This window comes from Ornithorhynchus anatinus, chromosome 12 (genome assembly GCF_004115215.2).
Source record: "Ornithorhynchus anatinus isolate Pmale09 chromosome 12, mOrnAna1.pri.v4, whole genome shotgun sequence".
NCBI lineage: Eukaryota > Metazoa > Chordata > Mammalia > Monotremata > Ornithorhynchidae > Ornithorhynchus > Ornithorhynchus anatinus.
Window position 1 is genome coordinate 53,731,695 of NC_041739.1, and position 19,668 is coordinate 53,751,362.

Below are 19,668 nucleotides of genomic sequence, written 5' to 3' on the forward strand. Positions count from 1 at the left end.
CTTTTGCCACAGGATGTATTTTCAGCCCCTATAATCAAGGTAAATCAATTTGAGGACTCTGGAATTCCATTTACAGAGCACCAAATGGTCTACTAGTGCCCTCAAGTTTATTCAATTAAGTAAAGTTATTTCAAATACCTTAGATGGGCTTGTTCTTGTAGAGGTTGAAGTATGTGAGATTTTCATTTTAGCAAATCATGCATACAGTGTATTTGAAAAGTAGGTAGTCTTAAAATATATGATGAAGCTTCCTGTCTCTTCTGATGATTTTATTGTGTACAAGTCAGCTGACTTGGTTGCTGCAAGATGCTCAGCATCTTTTTTTGTTATGAATACTTCCTTACAGTGTTTCTGGTGCAAGATAACTTTTGCCAAAAAGTAATTCCGTTTTTCATTTACCCTTTAAGTGTCAGAAATGGAAGAAACAATGTTATCTGTACTGAGGCCGTCCCAGAAAGCAGTGGACAGAACTCTTTCATCTCCTACTACTTCATCCCGCCTGGCTATTGATCCCTCAGAACTGCCACCTGATAAGCTTCATGTAGAAATGGAGCTCTCTCCTGATTCTCAGATAACGCTCTATGGACCTCTGTTGAATGCCTTTCTATCTATAAAGGTATAGCTAAAGGAAGAGTTTTTTACAAGATATTTGTATCGTGGTCATAGATTCATGTCTGCTTTTGCTTCTGGGGGCTTAGAAACTGTTCCATTAAGATGTTTGAAACCATTCTCGCAGTGCTTAAATGTATTTCCTGGAAGTAAGTCTAGTACTCTGGAGTATGAATCATTTCAGACTAAGAGGGGACTCATGGATGCATTGCTGCCCACATTGGAAGTGAACTGCCGTGAGGCAGGAAATGGTCCACTAAGGGGTCTGAATAATGTTCCTCCCAGAAGCTCTGGAGTCAGGGATCCACCTGCAGTAATTCATCACCTGAAAAGCAGCAGATTTAACTCTGTCACCCCAGGGATGTGAGTGAGGAAGGTAGGCTCCGGCTTTTTGCGACGGTAAATCTCAGGGGATTTTCCTGAGGATTTTCCTTGTGGATGGCAACCGTCTGGCAAAAATGCCTAATAATTAACTCCAATGAAAGAAAAGACATGATGAAAAGCTTCCTGCATTTCCTCTCTTTCTGTAAAGACGGACTAAAGGTTGCTGCTTTCAGCGATAGTGGGAGAGAGATCCTCCAAGTCAATTTGGACACTTGGAGAATTAGACCCACCACATCTGTTTCCAGAGGCCACTGCAGGCACACACAAAAGGAAGGCTGTGAATTTAGCACTTACAAACTGTCAGGAGCTTTAGAAAGCATAGAATTTGAAGCAACTTTTCCCCAGATGGATCTAATTTAATTCAGATCAAATAGAAGGGGAGAGGTGGTGATATTTATGTAAGATCCAGAATGTCCACAATAGTTGTCTAGCTTTGTTGTCTTGAAGGCTTTCAAGCTGAAGATGGGCACTTCAGAAAAAGTGTATTTTGATGTTCAGATATTTTTTTTAAAAAGTTTGAATGTCTCACCTAGAGGTGATTTCCCAAATGTGCCCAAAGCTATGAGCTAGCCAGGAAAGAACTTAATGGTATTGCCTGTGCCTTCAGAGAGGTGGTTTTGTGAGTTGGTGGTTGGGAGGGAGTGGTGGTGGTTTAGGATGCTCAGCAACTAGTGGGAGAAGGCAGTGTGACTTAGTGGGAAGAGCACGAGATTGGGAGTCAGAAGACCTGGTTTCTGTTCCCAGTTCTGCCACTGGCCTGCTGTGTGACTATGTGCAAATCACTGGCTCTGGGCCTCTGTCTCCTCATTTGTAAAATGTATGGGACAGGGACTGTATTGATGAGCTAACGTTGCTAACCCCACCACTTAGTGCATAAATAAGTGCTTAATTAATTCAATTAAAAAATAGATACAAGTGAACCATTAACACTTTTGGAGAACCAAGCCCATTAGAAAAACTCGGAAGAATATGCATGAAATTCTGGATTTTAAAAAGTCACAAATCGACTTTGACAATTAATTCTCTCATATTAAAGTAAGGACCAATGATTAGTTGTCAAGTTCAGAAATAAGTTTGTACATGTAAGCTTGTTTTTTAGTAAGTGAGAAAACATGCATTTGTTTGCAGGGAACTGAAAAGGTCTAAGACTCCTCATCCACCTTTAAAAATGGATGAATGTTTCCAGACTTATGTAATTGAAAGTATGACTTTTGAAGTTCATGTATTAAAATAAAATCAGTGAAAATATAAGAAAATCATTCTTGTTGTTGATGTCATTTTTAGTTTTCAAAGACCAAATAATTGTTTGCTTCTGAACACCGAAATATTAATATTGGTATATTTTCTTTGAAATGTGTCATTTTAAAAAGTGAATTTTCTTTGAGAAGACAGAAGCAGCGTGGCTCAAGGGAAAGAGCCCAGGCTTGGGAGTCAGAAGTCATGGGTTCTAATCCTAGCTCCGCCAGTTGCCTGCTGTGTGACTTTGGGCAAGTCACTTCACTTCTCTGGGCCTCAGTTTGTAAAATGGAGATTAAAACTGTGAGCCCCACATGGGACAACCTGATCACCTTGTATCCCCCCAATGCTTAGAACAGTGCTTTGCACATAGTAAGCGCCTAACAAATACCACCATTTATTTATTTTGCTTTTAAGACAGATGAAACATGCAAATTGGCCATACACTCTTTGTTTTATTTAAAAACTTCACTTTTGAAACATTTATTTGACACCTTCTGTTCCAAGAAAAAGATGTCCTTTACAAGGTTGGGCATTTAGTTTTCCCAGAGGAATTTGAACAAGTTATTTCTGTTTTAGATAATTAAGTGGTGATTAGTTTAAAAGCAGAGAGCTTTAGGCTCAAGGGGATATAATTGTGAGTTTGTAATCTCTTTCTACTTATACCATTGTAGTATTTAATATTGGATTTACTGGAAAATATAGGAAAACTTTAGGGAAACTGGAATAATTATTAGGAAATTAAACTTTTAGTTGTGTTTTCAAGAGAGATTATTTCATGGCCTTTTAACAGTCACTGCCAGTATTCAGAAAGCAAAGTGAACTAAAAGTTAGATAAGTGAAAGTAATACTGTAAAACTGACTATAAAGAAAGCTATGCTAGTAAATAGTTTGTAATATATTGTGCAAATTTTACTTAATGTAAACTGAAATTGTGGATTTCATATATTAGCTTATTGCTTTTGAGTACTTAAATGGATAGCATTAACTTTGTTACTTTGATTTGTTTGATTATTGTCGTTGAATCTACGGATATAATGGGAACACCTACAATTCTTGCATCTAATTCATTTTCAAAGAAGGTACCTGGGTAAGTGTAGTTTGGATGCTCATTTTGTAGACAAAGCAAGAAAAAGTAAATAGTGACCATAACAGGATCAATCATTTTTATACTCTGTGAGAAAGTGATTTGAAAAACCACATTTAACTGTGCTGTCATGGTGATGACAATTTATTTTCTTTTAATACTTCCAGGAAAATTACTTTGGGGAAGATGACATGTATACAGATTTTGAAGAAATAATTTCAAGTCCTGTATTATCAATGTCAACATCATCTAGCTCTGGTTGGACTGCCGTTGGAGTGGATAATGAGAAAAAGGACAATGAAAGTTCCTCCAAGCCAGTTCATCCGCTCAGTTTGCGACCTTGGGACATTACCGTGCTTGTGAACTTGTACAAGGTTCATGGTCGGCTACCAGTCGTAAGTGTTTTTGAATTCTAAGAGTATTAATATCAAGAGCATTAATGTATGCTCACAGTGCCCAAAGTGAATCGTGAAAACTTGAAGAAAGCTTTGTTCTGAGGAATGCATATGGTACATTTCAGTATACTTTTGAAGTGTTAAAGAAGTCAGCCACCCATAATATTGGGAAGTTTTTTTTAACTAGGAACAAAATTTTAATTTTTTTTTGGTTTATCTGCTTGTAGGGGTTTTTTTTTCATATTGTGGAATTAGCAGGGAATTCTGGTTATTAGACAGTGGGGCACCCAAGTTCCCTTCCTGCCCAAACCTTCCCTGCTTTCCTTGGTTGGGCTTGCTCTGAAGCTCTTAGGGCTCCTATTCTGCTCTAGTCACCTCATATGCTTTTCCTCTGTGACTGAATGCTAAATCCCAGTAGGGATGTTCATGTGTGCATATGTGCAAAATGAAAACTGTTGTGCTGAGGAATTATATTTGTAAGTGCTAATGTTGCCTTCCTGAAACTTTCTCCTGTAATTTGAAATCACTTATACATGTACCTGTTCTTCTGTTTGATAAACAAACATTATTTTATTCAGTGGCCTGCTGGTTTATAATGTATCCCATTCTCTCTCCATTCTTTTCCCTTTACTGTCTGAATCTAAGCATATATTTCTCTATTCTTTCTTTTAGTACTGAATATTTGGACTTTTTGTTGTTGTTGTTGTTTTTCAGCATGGAAGCACTGATAGTCCCGAATGCCCTACTGCTTTCTTGGAAAGACTTTGTTTTGAAATGAAGAAAGGATTTAGAGAGACCATGCTCCAACTTGTCCTTTCCCCACTGAATATATTCTTAAATGACAGTTATCAGGTAATGTGATAGCCTTTGGATATGATAAACAACCATGACCCTAATTCATAATCATTTGTAATGAAGCTTCCTTCTTTTAATTTTCTTTGTAGTTTATTGTTCATAGAAACCAGTCTGAGACAGTTCTGTTTGTGTAATGTAACAAGGACTGATTTAGAATAATACTTTACTTGTCAGGGAAGTAGGTTTAATGTTTATTGTTCTACAGATTTATGAGAGTGTGGGCTATGTATTTTGACACCTTTACAGCATTATTATTATTATTAGCATTTATTAAGTCCAAGTAACAGAACTAAGTGCTAGGGTAGTTGCAAGAAAGTCAAATTGACCCAGTCCTTGGCTAGTCTCTGTGACCTGTAAAACACCACGGTCTGTTGCAAACACAAGCAAAACAAGCTAAAATTTGACAGTAAAAGATGGAGCAAAGTCTTTGATTTTCACATACCATCTAGTTTTAGGTAGAGAAAGTAAAACTTGATAATTATTTCATAGAGAAACAATGAGTTAATCAAACCATATAATGGCTATAAAATTCTCTGAGATTCTATGGCTCATAATAATAAAAAAACAATTTTTCTGTCATAAGCAAGAGATCCTGGAGCCCCATTTCTTTCAATAATCAGCAGCTTAATCTGGATTTCAAGAAAGATAAATTGATTTCTCAGCTTGCACATTTGAGGCCTGTCTGGGGAAGTATCCAAGACAAATCAGTGGCTCGTATTGTGGGAATCATATTGGAAAAATGACCACGTGACAAAATTAGTTGTACAGAGATATGTGGCAAATTGATGCAGGGAAACGGCCTTGTAGAGCCTCGTACAACAGAGGGAGAGGAGAGGCAGGTAGAGAAGGCGACGAGTGGAAGAAGGTGGCTCTGAGCTGGGAAGGAGAAGGGACCAGTAGGATAGTCATAGTGCTGACATCAAGGTGGGATTAAGAGGAATAGGAACAAGTTTAAGGGGAAGGATCTTAAGAGGGGAATGAGACATTGTGGTAGTCTCACCTGGGTTGACCGCTTTATGCAAGTTTGCAAGCCCAAGTCCTCTCCAGGCTCAGTTTTTCATTGAGCCTGATATTCTGATCATCTTGCTTCCGTCTCCTCTCTCCATCTCAGAGCCGCTGCAGAAACTTGGAAATGGAGAGTTTTGAAACCAAGTTGTTTTTTGCAGGGGTCCTTGGCGTGCTCAGCAGGCAGGGAAGCTTTGTCGGGTGGGGGAGTGGAGGAGAATGAGAGTAAATAAAAATGAAATTTTAAATGAATATATGTAATTTACTCCATTTCCGGGGCTGGGTGTAGATAAACACGTAATTGCAAAAGACAGCTGAGGGGTTGAAAAGTGTGAATGTCAGAATTGAACATCAAAATCCTATTGATCAGCAGTGGTTTAGAGAAAGATTTGTGTTCCTTTACCCAGGTAGGTTAGTGGGTGTGTGTGTGTTGCCAGACCCTTGGTGTGCTTTTGATTGGCCATTCTTCCTTACTGTCTCTCAGCAGATCTCTTCTGATTTAGGTGGGTGATAATGGCTTCAAAAATGAATCCCCGAGTGAGTTCAGGGGAGCTTCCCCAGTGCCCTGGTCTTTAGGGGTTGCAGAATCTCTAGAGCTGTTGTGGGACCAAGCTTAAGGATTAGATTCACAGGAGTTAATGGTCCTCGGTGAGGCAATGCAAAGACCACCAAGGTTACTTTCTTTACCTCCAAAATACCCCTCATAGCCAGCCATTCCTCCACCCAGCTAGTTGCAAATCAGGCATAACTCATTTTGATAGAATCTAGAAGCAAATTTTTAGATTAGACATATTAACTCTTCTGAAGTCCATCATTTCTCTCTTTCAAAAAAAATCTACACACACTCCACTCTCTCCCAACCACACTTATGCTCTCCCCCGTTTGCCCACCCAAAGTGTTCTTAATACTACACCTAGAGTTTATAAAGTGCTTTCCCCGTAGAAATTTGAAATATTTTTATCTGTTTATATTACAAATGTTAAAGTTGGGAGGATCATTCGGGCCAGTTTCTGGTCAGGTGAATATCATTCACAGCAGATGATTTTCTTAAAGATCTTTAGGAGTAGATATTGTACCACAGTTCTCAGTAGGTCACTGTAGTCTTTTATCTTTCTTCCAGTCAAGAAATTCTCCCTTCTGTTCAGGCCTACTCATGGCTTCTGCAGTTCAAGTCTTTTTCCTCTTGTTTGTACCTCTGTGGACAAAGGAAAATATTCAGCATCTTTCTTTATGAAAGATTTCATATTTTTAGAACAGTTGTGACATCTCTTCAGTCTCCTCTTCTCGAAGCAAATCTACCTCACTCCCTTTAACGTGTTCTCATAGGATGTATTTTTCAGCCCTTAGCCATTTTTCTTGCCCTTTCGTTATCCTCTTTAGTGACTCTCTCTTTTTCTTTTTCCTGGACCCTAGTCAAAGCAGGACGTAACAGTGGCTACAAGTGTGGTTAATGCAGATTAGACCAGAAGGATTACTTCCCAGGCTTTGTCCATTGCATGTTCCCATGAAATTTGACCCTTTTCCTCCAAAAAAGCTCAAGGCATGTTTGCTTTTCACAGCATCCCTTCTGTGAAATACCTAGGTAGTCTTGGGGTCAGCTTTCTAACTGCATTGGCTGAAGATATGGTTTCAGGTTTCCTTATGCAAGGTAAAGATTTCTCCTCCTGGCCACGGAGGCAGTTTTGTGTTACTGTGTTGGAGAGAAAGGGGAGAAAATTGGGCTTGGGAATGCACTCAGTTTCATTTAGGTGGAGCCCTATGTTTTTTGTTTAAACAGATTTTTTTTCACTAGAAGATGCCTATATTTTAGAAAAAATGCATTCTCTTTCCCCTCTCCCCCTTGCATTCACGTTAGGGCAGTGTTAAGAGGAAAAACCCTCCGAGTCGGAAACTTTGGTGAAAATTGCCTCTCCGTCACTCTTTCCAGCCTATGCCACCTTCTTAGGTGGCACAGATCGAAGTAAAGATGCAGATATATATGTGTCTCCTGAAGTTTGGGTCTCCAAAATTCCTGTAATCATGTCCCAGGCAGAAGCACATTTGTTTGATTGATTAAGAGTTCTGAATCAAGCTAGGTAGTTAGCATTTCAGAATTCAAGGTGATTTAGAAATATTAGAAAAATGGACCAATAAAAATGAGGAAGTTCAGCAGAGACAAAGTCAAGGTGGTGCTGAGGAACAAAATGTTAAAAAAAAAAAAATAAAGGCAATTCAAATACTAGCTGGGGAGAGACTGGCTAAGCACAAGTACAACATAAAAAGACTTGGGCTCAAAGCTGTCCAGAAACCAGCATGGTATTGGAATGTATCAACAGGATTGTGCTATTCAAGAAGCAGCAAGTAATCCCTCAATTACTCTGCCCTGATCAGACCCTTATTAGGGAACCATCTTTAGTTTTGGTCACTCCCCTTTAAGAAGAATGTGGAGAAACTGGAGAAGGTCCAGAGAAGAACAGCAAAAAGTGATTAAAGGCGTGGCAACAGGTCCTACGAAGAGAGAGGAAAAGAACTAGAGCTTTTTTAGAAGAGAGACGTGATAGCAAAGCATTGATTTACTAGCTGTATTCAAGTATACGAAGGGCTTTAAGGAACAAGATGCAGGACACTTTTTCTCCCCCGTCACAGAGGAGTGAACAAGGGGAAATAGATTTAAATGAAAGAAGCTGAGGTTTCGATTGGGAATTATTCGATCCCCAAATAAAAATGTATTGACTTTCAGGGTGATACAGTGTGGTGGTAGGTTATTAAGGAGTTTCCATCCCTGGAGATCTCTACAAAAACTTGAGACTCTCATCTGTTCTGAATGTTTTAATTTTTAATCTGCCAGTAGGTAGGGGACTAGACAGAGTGATCTCTAATTTGTTCTAAGGCCCGTGGGTTAAGAATTGTGTAAATCTATTTATGAGTGTAGTGAGTTGCTAAGCAGTTAACACCATATAGACAGGTTTTTACCTCAGTCACCTGTGCCCGTTCCTGAAAGCATCTCTCTATTGATTTCATAATGTTCTTGTCATCAGCAGCGTCCCCCTGTGGATGAAGTCCTCAGAGAAGGTCATATCAGCCTGTCCGGTCTACAACTACGAGCTCATGCTATGTTTTCAGCAGAAGGTCTCCCTCTGGGAAGTGATTCCTTAGAATATGCGTGGTTAATTGATGTTCAGGCTGGATGCCTTACAGCTAAGGTTACGGCACCACAGGTATGATCCAAATAATACAGCCATTAAACATCTGGGAATAATATTTCCCTCGTGAAGCCAATACTGATGGTTGGCTTGAACTGCCACAAGAGCCCACTGTGTCAATGTTGTAAGTGTTTTATCTTTTGTCTTTCAGACCTTCATTGTTTTTGCCCTCTACCTGTTCTTTTTTCCCTCTCTACTTCAACACTTAATGCATTTGATATAAGTACTTAGGTACTCACCTGTACGAGGAAGCAGCTTGGCCTACTGGAAAGAGCATGGGCCTGGTAGTCAGAGGACCTGAATTCTAATCCCTGCTCTGCCAGTTGTCTGCTGTGTGACCCTGGACCAGTCACTTAGGTTCTCTGTGCTTCAGTTTCTTCAACCCTAAAATGGAGATTCAGTGACTGTTTTTCCTCCTACTTAGACTGTGAGCCCCACATGGGACATGCATTGTGTCCAACTTGATTAACTTGTATCTACCCCAGCACATAAAACAGTGCTTGGCACATAGTAAGCATTTAATAAATGCTATAATAAATATAAAAAACATATATTTCTACCACTCCTTTATTTTATTGCAGCTCCCCCACTAGACTGTAAGCTCCCAGAGGCCAGGGATCTGTTTCCTTCCCTGCTGTATTATGCCAAGTGCTTCGGAAGAAGCATGGTCCAGTGGCCTAGAAGTCAGAAGGTCATGGGTTCTAATTCTGGCTTTGCCACTTGTCTGTAGTGTGATCTTGGGCAAGTCACCTCACTTCTATGGGCCTCAGGTACCTCATCTGAAAAATGGGGATTGAGACTGTGAGCCCCATGTGGGACAGGGACTGTTCTACCCGATTTGCTAGTATCCTCCCCAAGGCTTAGTACTGTTCGTGGCACATAATAAGCGCTTAAGTACCACAATTATTATTATTACTGTGCTCTGCATGCAGTAAGTGCTCAATAAATCCCACTGATTGATTAGTTTGATACCTTTAGGCTTCTTGGATGCAGCCACTCCTGGCAATCAGGACTTTTGTAGTACTAGGTGGAACTTGGTCAGTGGGCCTTCAATAAGTTGTTGGAGTTCAAATAGTAATGCTGTACATTTCGACCTGGTGTTTTGAGTATTTGAAGCTTTCTTTGCAGTATGGTGTTCATAAAAATCCCATTTGATGTTGTTTAAAGATTGCTAAACCAACTATTAGAGCTGAAAATTGAGGGACACCTCAAAATGCAGAAGTGATGTTACTTCTTGAGAACATGCAGTACCCATGTCAGATGATCAAAGAATGACAATACCCAGTCATTTTTGGAGGGGGTGGAATGAATGTATTCTCCATCAATATTGTTTTCTACCAATTGTATTTACTGCTCTCCTTGAGTATTTTCTGGTGACAAATATGTTTAGCCGTGGGAAAAGCATTGCTTGGCATTCTCTTTCCCTACAAAATGATTTCCAAGTAAATTTGATTTCCTCTCCAGTCTTTGTAATAAGAAATACAAGTTATTACTAGCTGAGTTAAGCAGGAGAACTTCCAGAAGGCTTTCTTCCTTAAGAATCAGTTAGATTAAACCCCCAAAAACACCCTTCTTCACTACCCAAATTTCACGTTCTGTCAAAATTACTTCAGTAATTGACAATTAAACATAGTGCAAAGTCTTGATAATGAAGAGCACCTGATTTTGCATCCCACAGTACAGCTTTTGGTTATGAATCAGGTCAGGAAGCCAGTGCTTTAGTAGTTCAGGAATAGATTGGCTTTAAATGGAGATGGCTTTTCTTTTTGACAGCACATTTTGCCATTTACAAATGAAAAGCTGCAGGAGCTTACAAATGGTGTCAAGGGAAGAAAAATTATGATATTGGCTAACAGCAAGTGGATTATGTAGCAGCAGGGATAAGACTCCTTTTGGGTGTTTTTCAAGCTGTGCTTGTGTTCTTCCTTGGTAATCTCGGGAACTCTGCTCACATGTTTTGAATGCTAACAGTGTTGTCAACCTGTCACTGTGTTCTTTCAGCTGGCATGTCTACTGGAATGGGGACAGACGTTCGTTTATCATGTGGTGTGTCGCGAGTTTGAATTGGAAAGGCCCAAATCTGTAATAATATGTCAGCATGGGATTGATCATCGGTTCTGTGAATCTAAGGTAATTAAACAGTTATGACTGCTGTTTTTTGAACACATATTCAGTATGTATGTACACAAAAAGAATTAAACAAGAAAGAAAAAATGTTAAACCAAGTGGTTTAAAAAAACCCCAGAAACTCAAAGATTAGCTTTTCTTATCCATCTCTTTTATATTTGGCATACTTTACAAATACTATCCAATTTATAATTTCAAATTCCTTCGAATATGAGAAGCATTTCAGGTGACAATAAAAATAAATACAGCATGGAGCAAAGCTTTAAAAATATGACTTTAGGCTTGTTCCAACTTATTAAAATATAGTTCCAGACCTTTTTTACTTGTCATAAGAAAAATGAAAACGCCAGAATGAATTTATCTTCAGTGTGGTTTTGGGGTTTTTTTTGTTGTCTGAATGGTAAATTGTAGTGTACCAGTTATCCTTAAGAAAGTCAACTTTTATAGCACTAAAGATTAGGTATGTTGAAGGTCATTCATTTTTCATTTTTAAAAAATCATTTTTTGCTTGGAGTTCCTTCAGTCTCAGCCCCTAAATTATAAGAATTTCAGAAATAAAACTTTTGAACAGGAAAGCTTTGGCATTTTTCCTCATTTTTAAACAAAGATAAAAATTAGCTTTTAAAACTGAATAATTATGCCTATTCCTGCTTTTTGAAGAATGTCTCCCGGACAGATTGTTTTCCACTTACATTTCCATTGTTAGTAAAGTAAAATTGGTCTGGAATATTTATAAATGTGGATACGTTTTTAGTTATGAATATCTGTGAATGACATAAATGTGCATATATGTATTTTCTGTTGATCTTTGGGAGCAATGGGGCCAGGGTTTCTTAAAAAATCACAAATCACTTCCACCTTGAAAGCCAGTTCTGCACTGTCTGAAACTAAATCTTTGCACTTTGCATTAAAGCAATAAAGCCTTGGGCTCCCTGATTGCGCATTGTGGGATTTGGTGGTCAGATGCCTTTCCCTTTCATATTTTCTGGGGAGGAGTTATGTTCTTTGACCCTTGTGTGTTGGGCCATGTTAATTTTTGTGGTATATCTTTAGCGATAATGATGGTAACTAAGATTAGTCAATTTATCAATCGATAGTTACTGAATCAGTCCTAAACAGAAATCAGCAAACACACAAAATAATCCTGTAATTTGCATTTGAAGTTATCAATCAGTGTCATGTATCCAGTGCTTCCCGTGTGCAGAGCACTGTACTAAGTGCTTGGGAGAGTACAGTACAACAGAATTAGCCGCCACGTTCCCTGCCCATAACCCGTTTACAATCTAGAGGGATGAGCTTACAGTCTTGTAATATTCCACCCACGTGACCAAATGTGGCTGGAAAAGCCTTCTGTGTTCCAGTCAACACAATGTATGAAAAGTTCATCTGTTGCTCTAAGGCGTTTACCATGACCGGTTCCTGTTGCCATTTTCAAGCCTGCCCAGTCTTTATTGGTGCATATGCCATCTAGTAAAGTATGTGTGTGTTTTCTTGAACTAATAAGGCAGAAATAACCCAGTCTGCAGAGGAGAGCAACTTCCTTGGGTTTGCATATGTAGGGGTTTATGGCAGGGCTTAAGTCCACTGGTGATCGGTTGGATTGGGGAGAGTGGGTCTCTGAAGTTCATTCAATCATATTTATTAAGCACTTACTGTGTGCAGAACACTGTACTAAGTTCCTTTGTGTTGGTGATGCCAGTCTAACTGGCTGGAAACCAGGGGACTGCCCAGAGCCAGGTAGGAGAGGGGCAGGATGGCAGAGTTTTCTTATCTCCGACCACTTCCTCAGTCCCCGTCAGGGAGTTTTCCATCCTGAGGGCTCCCAGTCTGGCCATGCTGTGGATCTTTGGCTCCTAACCCAGCTGTGGGTGAGACCTCATGGAGATCAATGCATAATCCCCTTCAGTTGATTGAGCCAAATTCATTCATTCCTGTCTCTCTTCTAGATGAGCTGTGTTCCTGGACCATGCCAAACCTCAGATGATTTGAAGTACACTATGACCCGCTTAGCGGTAGATGGGGCAGATCTTTATATCGTGGAACATGGTTGTGCTACAAATATAAAGGTGAATTTATTACTCCGAGTTCTAGTTTTGCAATCTGGTCCGGTGGAAAGAGCAAAGGCCCAGGAGTCGGAGAACCTAGTTCAAAATCCCGCTTCCCCACTTGCCTGCTTCGTGAAATCTGGACTTCATCTGAGTCTGTTTCTGTCTCATCTGCTCCTCCTGCCTCCGAAGAACCTTGCAGAGCATGTGTCGGGGCAGCTGGAGTCCAGAGAGCAGTGCGGCATGACCGAATCTGGAGAGGAGCGTATAGTCCTGCTTGATGGTCAAGGAAACAGGAGTTGGGCAGCCATGATCCATCAAATGACTGTGTAGTCATCGATTTGCTAATGTTCACTGTCAAGAGAGACAGTGAGAGAGGTGCTTGAGGAGATACCTTCCGCTAGTAAAATGAGCACAGTGGTAGGAGGGGAACATCTGGGTTCTAGACCCTGCTCTGCTGCTGGCCTGCTAGGTGACTTCAGGCAGATCATTTAACCACTCGGTGCTTTTGCTTTCTCAGCTGTAAAGCGAAATTGCTAAGATTCGCCTGTCTCTCGTCCCTTCAGTAAGACAATGGATGTGCAAGTGCTTTAAAAGTATTTAAGTCGTGCTTTATGAATTCAGAGTATTAAGTGGCTCTCAGCATGAGTGCCTTTCATTGAAAAGTCTACTGAAGGACACTGTTCAAATGCCCCCTGTGGGACGGCGATTGCGTCCGACCCTATTATCTTGTTTCTACCTCAGTGTATAGTAAAGTTCTTGGCAAGTACAGTAAGTGTTTAAGAAATGGCTTGAAAAAAACGAATTCAGAACCAATGATGGATCATTTTCTTTCCATCCAAACCATTAATAAGATTTAATTAGTCACTAATTTTCTAAATCACCCTAAATTAGCCCGTGGTGTTTAACTTTTTTGAGTTTAAAAAAAAGTCTTGTTTTTTTAAATTCTGAGTTAAAAATTTGAGTGATTTTTATTATTGTGTTTTCTTTTTTGTTTCATTTTATGTTTAGATGGGTGCAGTACGAGTTGCAAACTGCAATCTCCACAATCAGTCTGTTGGGGAAGGGATAAGTGCTGCAATTCAAGATTTTCAAATGAGGCAGTACATTGAGCAATTAAATAGTTGTCGAGTTGGACTTCAGCCTGCAGTACTGCGGAGGGCCTACTGGTTGGAAGCTGGGTCAGCCAATTTAGGACTCATTACAGCTGATGTTGCTTTAGCTGCCGATCATCATTCCAAACATGAAGTGCAAAGGCATTTCTTAGAAATACATGATAGCAGAACTAAGAGGTATGTGAAAATGTTGGAAATCTGTGGGGTTTTAATGGCACATGGTTCACTTCACTGTCCCTCAGTTTCCTCACCTGTAAAATGAGGATTCCATATCTATTCTCCCCCTCTTCTGGACTGAGAGTCCCATTTGGGAGAGGGACTGTGCCTGACATGATTAAATTGTATCTACCAGAGCCCTTAGTTCAGTGCTGGGCCGAAATTAAGCACCTAACAAATGCCATAATTATTTTTTTATTTTAGTCTATTGCTATACTGACATGACTTGGATCTTGTAGATATTTTACATGAACACATGCATAATATGGCATTTGCAGAAAAATATTTGTTTTTAATGTAATATCCTTTGGGTTTTCCACTTTATTATGCAGGTTGTGGTTCCTATGGCCAGATGACAATGTAAAGAATAAAAGAAGCAAGAATAAGTGTGGCTGTCTGGGTGGTTGCAGATTCTTTGGCGGCACAGTGACTGGACTAGATTTCTTTAAACTTGAAGAGCTGACACCTTCAAGCAGCTCTGCTTTTTCAAGTACTAGTGCGGACTCGGACATGTTTTACGGACAGTCTCTACTGCAGCCAGGAGAATGGATTATTACCAAAGAGATTCCCAAAGTCATAGAAGGTAAAATAGAATGCATTTTAGCTTTCCATTCCTAGTTCTAAATCTTTCCTCAAATAGTCTCCAAGTCTTTCTGCGACTTCAAAGTGATTTGTAAATTTGAATGTAATCATCAGGCAACCCTGAAAAAAGGGTAGAGTTCAAGTAGTTATGCACTCATTTTAATGACTCTAAGTGCATTTCCTTAAGTTATCCCACTTGTTAGGAAGAGAGAAATCAAAAGAGAGAAATCAACATCTCCTAATGTCTTCCTGTCTTCCTTTCTTTAGTAAATGACACTGTTTCCCTGTAGGTTTTATTGATAAATAAGTGTTTTAAGTATTTTTGTAGCTTAAGGCAACTCATTTATTATTTTACTGTGGTTAATTTTTCACTCAAGTAATATTATTCTCTCCTATCACTCTTATTGTCTCTGCATGAATAGCATAAATTTTAACACTGTCAATCTGGCCATTCTCCCTTGGTTCAGTTCCATAAAGAACTATTGGGTGAATTTGTGTGGTGCCTTTACTTTTCCAAAGCACTTTCACATTATTTGCTTCATTTTACCCACACAACATCCCTGTGAGATCTCTTTTTCAATAGGGTGAGTCAGGTATTCTTATTAGTTTATAAGATGAGGAAATAGAGGCCCAGAAAGGCTAAGTGACTCGTCTAAGGTCAAACAGCAATCAGTGGCAGAAGTGGAAACTAGAATCCAGGTTTCCTGACTCCCAAGATCCATGCTCTTTCCATTAGAGCACTTTGCCTTCTCTGATCCAAGTTGCCAGCTGTTCGAGGTCTTTCTTCTCTTATGTGCCTCATCTTCATCTCAGTTTTCTTTGCTTTACAATTTTTCTCCCTGTCTCTGTCCTGAATAATATCTCTTAGGAAGGAATTTAATTTCTTTTTTCTGTATACCTGCCCAGCTGTATACTTCCTAGGAGAGCTTGGGCAAGTGGACATAAGACTTTGAAAATGCTCTGAATTCATCAGTAAATTAGTAAATAGATGTAAATTAGGACACTTATTACCTAAAATGCTAGAGATACAGTATTATTTAAAATTGCTGCCAAAAATACCAGTTATTCCTCAGTGGTATTTCAGTTATCTACCCCTTCCTCTTCTATCCCCAAACCAAATCTTTGAGCATGGACCTGAGAATAAGAGGGCCTGGGTTCTAATCCCAGCTCTGCCATTTGCCCAATGAGTGACCTTCGGCAAGTCACTTAACTTTTCTGCCTCAGTTTCCTCATCTGTAAAATGGGGATACAGTATCTGTTCTCCCGCTGTCCTCCACCCCCTTTAGACTGTGTCTGACCACAATGTTTGGTACATAATAAGTGCTAAAATACCTCAATTATAAGTATTAATACTGTTACTATTGTTGTTCTTAGGCACTGATTCATCTCCTATTTAGATTCCTTTGGATTACTGTAATTTTTAAATCACCCTGATCTTCCAGAATCCCACTCTCTTATAACCAGGGTTGTCTTCCTTGTTCCTTTATTCAGTTGCTTCAGTTCCTGTTTGAAAATCTTCTAGTGGCTTCCTGTCACTGCCCATTACTCTGAACGTATTACCCTTGGTTTTAATGCCCTCTTCTGGCTGGTTCCAGATTATGATCGGTTCATAGCTCATTTATTTCCTGCCACTCTCCTCTCACTCCATTTCCTCCTGCAAAGTAAAGCTTCTCCTTACCTGCTCCTAGTGTTATACCTGTCCCTGAGCCATCTCTGTCTCTGTTTCCTCCTCTTGGAACAACCTCCCTTTCCTGTTTATCTGGTTTTCCATCCTCTTCCTTCCTTCCCTCCCAGGGAGGAAATTTATTATTTTTCATATTCTTTATAATATTAGCTTCTCGCCTCCCTCTTTCTCCACTTTCAGCTGCTTCTACTAGGGGTCATAAGGGCGAAATTTTAACAGTTCAAATTTGTGATTTTTAATATTCAGCTGTTGATTTTTTAAAACAACGTAATTATTGAGGGTAAAGACCGTCTTTTGAAGTGGTGATAAGCCACCGGCAGGCTGCGGTACTCAGAAATTTTCTCAATTTTTCGTAGGCTAGAATAAAGAGCGAATTTGTAAAAGTGTTAGAACGATACCTACAAACACCAATTGTTTAAAGGGGATGAAGATGGGTGCCAAATCAGTCTTAATCTAGTTGTCTTTTTGTCATCTTTATAAACTCAATTTGATTACACTTAGTTTTTTTTTATCTTTGACTTTTTTGAGTTTCATATTTTAACGGAGACTATTTTTCATTCAAAAACAAATGACTAAGACCCTTAAACCCACAAAACTCTTGAGGCTTGCAAATGATATATGCCTTTGCGAATATTCTTGCAATCTCGAAATTGTTGCTGAATTGTACTTTCCAAGCGCTTAGGTCAGTGTGCTCTGCACACAGTAAGTGCTCAGTAAATACAGTTGAATGAATGAAGGCTTATTTTTTCCTAAAATCCTGATCTCACTGGTGTTTTCTATGTAGGGAAAGTGAATGGCATGAAGAGGAAAGATTGGGAGTGCAAATCTGTGGGAATAGAGGTGGAAAGAAAAGCTCAGCATCTGAGTCTGCAGGTTCCACTCCGCTCTCACAGCTCCTCCTCCTCTTCAGAAGAGAATAGCAGCTCCAGTGCGGCTCTCCCCTTGTTGGCGGCTGACAAGGAAAGCCCTTCTTCTACAACCGAAGAACTCCTGGTTCAGAAGGAGTTCCCTCCAGGGAACAAAAGAGATGATGGTCATGGAAGGTCAGTATTGGTGCCAGGTTTGAGTTGTCCTTTGCAAGCAGGGACGTATCTACCAACTCCATTATGTTACTCTCCCAAGCTCCTAGTATGGTGCTCTGCACACCGAAAGTGCTCAATAGATATGAGGGATTGATTGATAATGACATGGCTACAGTGGCTTATATTCATGCTGGTGGCTTTTTATGACTGCGTAATTAAAAATATTAAATCTGAAAAAAGTAATAAACATATTTAACCTTCAAAATGAATTTCTTGCATTGGACAAAAGCAAATTCACTTGTTTTCCCAGTTTGGAGTTTTCCCAAACTACATAATAGCATTTTGCTTTTGTTTGTATACTGAAGAGACAGAGGAATATGCTTTATTTTTTTAAGGTTTTTTTTTCTGCTGGCATTACTTTGTAAGCAGATTGTATTTTGTACAAGTAGGGACTCCTGTCTTCTTTGAGAAATAAATTACCGAAGGCTGTGGTCAAACTATTAATATACTAGTAAGACCTTTTAGCAGTATATCAAGAGCCAAGTCAGCCATATAATATGAAAAATAAATCTGGAACTTATCTCGCTTTCTCTTCAGTATTCTGGCAGAAGTTTCAGAAAACGGCCCCGTTTCTCCCGGTTCCCAGGAGAAATCAGTAGCTCAGTCTCCGCTCCGGTCTCCTTTGAAGCGCCAAGCATCTGTTTGTTCTACCCGACTTGGAAGCACCAAGAGTCTCACTGCCGCTTTCTATGGGGACAAACAGCCTGTCACAGTGGGAGTTCAGTTCAGTAGCGATGTATCTCGAAGTGATGAAAATGTCTTGGACTCTCCAAAGCAGAGAAGGAGCTTTGGTTCTTTTCCATATACACCGTCAGCAGACTCTAATTCTTTCCATCAGTATCGCTCGATGGACTCCAGCATGTCAATGGCCGATAGTGAAGCCTACTTTTCGGCAGCGGAAGAGTTTGAGCCGGTAAGCAGCGATGAAGGCCCAGGAACTTATCCTGGGAGAAAGAAGAAGAAAAAACAGACTCAGCAGATTGACTACAGCAGAGGTTCCATCTATCACAGCATAGAAGGCCCGCTTACCAGTTCGGCCCATGGAGAGGGCAGTCAGGATCCAAGGACTCTGGCAATCAAAACCCATCCATCCCAGGCTTCATTTGTGTCCGCATTAGGTGGGGAGGATGAACTCGTAGAACACCTCTATACCGTAGAGAGTGAGAAATCTACAGGGAATGAACAGATCACTTCTCAGCAGCCCGTAATGAGTTGTTACCAAGCCTATCTTACTCAGTACCAAGTGATCAATTGGTCAGTTAAGCACCCGACAAACAAAAGAACCTCCAAGTCCTCTCTGCATCGACCCCTGGACCTAGACACACCAACCAGTGAAGAAAACTCATCATCCTTTGAACAACTTTTTGTCCCAACATTTAAGGTATGAAACAGGAAGCTACCAATAAGTTCTTCCTGCTGTTACAATCCATTGTAGGATTGTTTTTGAAATTATTTCACATCTTTTCAGAATCATAGCTGACGTTTTGGGTGTTCAAAATATCCGGTCCACTCATTTTACAAAGTTTATACAGTTATTTTCTTTGATGATTATTTAATCATTTGGCAGGCTTCTTCTTTCGTAGTATGGTCTACTACCCAGATGACGTTGCCTTTCCTCAAAAATCTTTCTCCTTGTTCTTATTCAGTCACTTTGTCACTAGCCCGCTCATCTCCCCTCCCCTTACTGTACCTGGGTCTTGGTCTTTCCAGATTTCACCTCTCCTGGCTTCTGCCATTGCTGGCAACTTATCTTCCTGAATGGCCCTGAGACTGTCAGCATGCCCCTTCAGCCTTCCTGTGATGCAGAGCCAGTCGTTCAGGCCAGCCTTGGAGTCTGCTTCTCTCTTTGAACAGTGCCATAAGTTTGCCTTCCCGGAGAGCCCTTTCCTCAGACTCTCCATTATGTCACACCGATCCTTGTCTGTGTGGAGTAGCAGGTCCATGCTCATCCTTTAGACTGTAAGCTTGTTGTAGGCAGGGAATGTCTCTGCCAACTCTGTTGTATTGTACTTTCCCAAGTGCCGGGTACAATGCTCTGGACACAGTAAGCGCTCAGTAAATGCC

General features: G+C 40.0%; 1 protein-coding gene across 12 annotated transcripts in view; it reads left to right on the forward strand.

Moving 5' to 3' along the window:
- KIAA1109 (KIAA1109 ortholog) overlaps positions 1–19,668 on the forward strand; it is a 192,660-nt gene that overhangs the window by 72,173 nt on the left and 100,819 nt on the right. For 11 of the 12 annotated variants that reach the window (XM_029076442.1, XM_029076441.2, XM_029076443.2 and 8 more), the window contains exons 20-29: positions 408–616; positions 3,484–3,711; positions 4,426–4,563; positions 8,589–8,768; positions 10,755–10,883; positions 12,827–12,946; positions 13,937–14,217; positions 14,589–14,839; positions 17,307–17,565; positions 18,142–18,985. In XM_029076442.1, coding sequence (XP_028932275.1) covers positions 408–616; positions 3,484–3,711; positions 4,426–4,563; positions 8,589–8,768; positions 10,755–10,883; positions 12,827–12,946; positions 13,937–14,217; positions 14,589–14,839; positions 17,307–17,565; positions 18,142–18,985 — 2,639 coding nt within the window. The remainder of the gene's footprint in view (positions 1–407; positions 617–3,483; positions 3,712–4,425; positions 4,564–8,588; positions 8,769–10,754; positions 10,884–12,826; positions 12,947–13,936; positions 14,218–14,588; positions 14,840–17,306; positions 17,566–18,141; positions 18,986–19,668) is intronic. The other variant, XM_029076444.2, reaches the window with a different exon arrangement.